This window comes from Trypanosoma theileri (genome assembly GCF_002087225.1).
Source record: "Trypanosoma theileri isolate Edinburgh chromosome Unknown TM35_Tth_117_V1, whole genome shotgun sequence".
In the NCBI taxonomy this organism is placed as follows: Eukaryota; Euglenozoa; class Kinetoplastea; order Trypanosomatida; family Trypanosomatidae; genus Trypanosoma; species Trypanosoma theileri.
The window spans coordinates 18,994-19,578 of NW_021639959.1; the positions used below are offsets into that span (position 1 = coordinate 18,994).

The 585-nt window shown below is 49.7% G+C and overlaps 1 protein-coding gene across 1 annotated transcript; it reads right to left on the reverse strand.

Moving 5' to 3' along the window:
* On the reverse strand, positions 1 to 480 carry TM35_001171040 (putative surface protease GP63; the record flags this gene model as incomplete). The annotated part of the gene is made up of 1 exon (XM_029031774.1): positions 1 to 480. A coding segment is annotated over one exon (480 nt), but the record flags the coding sequence as incomplete, so codon positions are not given.
* Between the last annotated feature and the right edge of the window lie 105 nt (positions 481 to 585).

Below are 585 nucleotides of genomic sequence, written 5' to 3' on the forward strand. Positions count from 1 at the left end.
TTGGTCGAGCATCGTTTCAGAATGAGCAGTGGATGTCGGAGAGTCAATCCTTTCCTTCTCAAAAACATCTCTCTGCACCGGTGTGGTCGTATGTGCGGGTCCCGATGAGTCAGTGGGTACATTAGGATTAGACGAAGTTAGTTCTCTCTCAACATGTGGTGCCCCAACAGTTTCCATGGTTGGTTCTGTTGGTGGATGGGGCAGAGGGGACGGGTCTTTGGGTTTGATGGGCCACGTTATGTTCGCAGGAGCAGGCTCGTTGTCCTTGTCGGTGACCTCAGGTAAGGGTTCCTTATTGGTGATGTTGGGGTACCTGGTGCACACATCGGCGTACTTGGGACACGTAATAGTTCCAGTCCAGTTTTTGTTATTCAGAGTGATTTTTTTGTTCTCCTCACATTCGTACCATGTAGTTTCATTATCACCCAGAAACTGCACGCTCAGCTTGCCCTCCTCCTCACACTTCGTATTCACACACACATCGCCAATTGATCTCGTCCTATACTTTAGTTCATTGCCCTTTACGCAGCGTGCATTCGGGCCAACAAAGCTTCCAATGATCGTCCACCGGCTGCCATCGGTACA